This window comes from Adiantum capillus-veneris, chromosome 28 (genome assembly GCF_014529385.1).
Source record: "Adiantum capillus-veneris isolate H3 chromosome 28, ASM1452938v2, whole genome shotgun sequence".
In the NCBI taxonomy this organism is placed as follows: domain Eukaryota; kingdom Viridiplantae; phylum Streptophyta; class Polypodiopsida; order Polypodiales; family Pteridaceae; genus Adiantum; species Adiantum capillus-veneris.
In genome coordinates, this window is record NC_140958.1 from 85,760,552 (window position 1) to 85,762,403 (window position 1,852).

Consider the following 1,852-nt stretch of genomic DNA (forward strand, 5'->3'; position numbering starts at 1 on the left):
ATGGTAAAACGCTACTAACATCGTGCATGCACGCTGCAACAAACGAATAAGAAGTTGTCAAGTAAGAAGCTCACCATCAAAAGAGGTGCACGATACACACTCGGTGTGACCATGCAAAGAGTTTGTGGGGCATGGGAGAATATTTCTCTGCAGCCCCCCATGCGTTGAGTGGGATGGGGCTTATAACTGTACTGGAGTCCTTAGATAGCAATAATCAACCATGAAGAGATTTAGGTCGAATTGGCGGGTTATGACTTGCAGGTGTGTGCACGCGTACGCCCATACTATTTTGTGCAAACTTGAGAGGCAAAAAGAGAATATGATGGAAGCTTTGACTCTAAGTAGAAACAAGTATTGGGAGTCTTGGAGTGAGAGAGGTACTCCCATGGTTTACTTGCAATGTACAATATGGGTAAAGTGCGAGGATGTTTTTGCACATATTATTTATTTTCAAATGTTCCAGATCTTAAAAAATGATAAAAAATTAGGCATTATTTGCCAATGGCCACATGATGTTATTGGCAAGTATAGCTGCCACTAATTAGGACCTTGGAAATTAGTGTGTGAGAGATTGAATTCTACTGAGGACATCTTTTCCAGCTGCATACTGCTGTCCTTCAATAAGGCAAGTTTCGGCACAATACAAGCTGACTCTATAACTGGCATGGTGGAGCTGGCAGAGCTAACAAGCAGACACAGATGCAGTCACCTCACCCAGGTTCGCCTCTTGCAAGCAAGATGTCGGCGCGCTACTTCCTGCATTCATGTAGAGATCAAGAAGCTCCCCAAGCTCCATTGGGTCTTCAAACAGGTTCTCCGTATTCTCCACCATCCAAAGCAAATGCTCAAACAAGACGACCTCGCATGCCGGTATCGCAAGCCCGCCCCGTTGATTCAGCCCGAATTCTTCCTCAGTCCGCTCCAAAAGCCCCCGCAGCAGCGGGTGATTGATGTGCTCTGTGCGAATTTCGAAGCGTCTCCGCTCGCGGCCAACATAAATTGCCAAGAAGCCCACAGGTGGGAGCTGGTGGTCCTGATTATGTGCTTCATTGCCGGTGCAGCCATTCTGCATGCCCTCACATGATGATGTTGATAATCGGCCGCACGAGCTCGAGCCCCGCATGAGGAGCTTGCGACCGCGCGGCGACATAACCTGTAGGGTGCGATCAATGTTGTTCGCAGCTCGCCGACGCCATTGGAGAACCATCTGCCGCAGGCGCACCACCTGATGCAGGCCCATTTTTGACACCCTTGGAGATGGGGAAGCAAGGTCGACATGAGCATCAGCATTCATGGGCGAATGTTTCATAGCTTGGTTCCGCTGAGGGCCTGCATTAAGGCCAGAGTCTAAACTGCCCATGGCGAGCGGCAGGACAAAATGTGTGTGTGTGCGTGAGAGAGAGAGAGCGAGAGAGCGAGAAATAGAGAGCGAGAGCTGCGAGACCAAGGTGCGGGGGGGGGGGGGGGGGGGGGGAGAGGGAGAGAGAGGGAGAGAGAGAGAGAACGAGACCAAGGTGCAGCCCAGTATGGGTCGAGGTTGGCAATGAGAGTGGCCACGGCTTTTAAGAAGAAAAGGCAGGCGTCGCGAGGTCGTGCTAGGCCTACGATTATGTTGGATGCCCATGACCATGTCGGATCTGTTAGGAGATCCTACTTCACTAAGAGCTGCGTCCCACCCCGGTGGCTAGAGGCGTTGCACCCCAGTGTTTTGACATGCACTCAAAGTGAGGTAAAGCAGTCCCACCATACGTACTAGATTGAATTGGCGATTTTGCTACACGCGTAAAAATAATCAATTCAAAGCGAAATGAGAGCAGTTGGTATCGCTTGACCTTTTATTAATGAATCTCTC

General features: G+C 50.0%; 1 protein-coding gene across 1 annotated transcript; it reads right to left on the reverse strand.

Annotated features, from left to right (window-relative positions):
- Positions 1-407: 407 nt before the first annotated feature.
- On the reverse strand, positions 408-1,472 carry LOC147420814 (uncharacterized). Its single transcript, XM_086504443.1, has one exon. The coding sequence runs from the start codon at positions 1,358-1,360 to the stop codon at positions 683-685; it is 678 nt and encodes a 225-aa protein (XP_086360569.1). The 5' UTR covers positions 1,361-1,472; the 3' UTR covers positions 408-682.
- Positions 1,473-1,852: the final 380 nt, after the last annotated feature.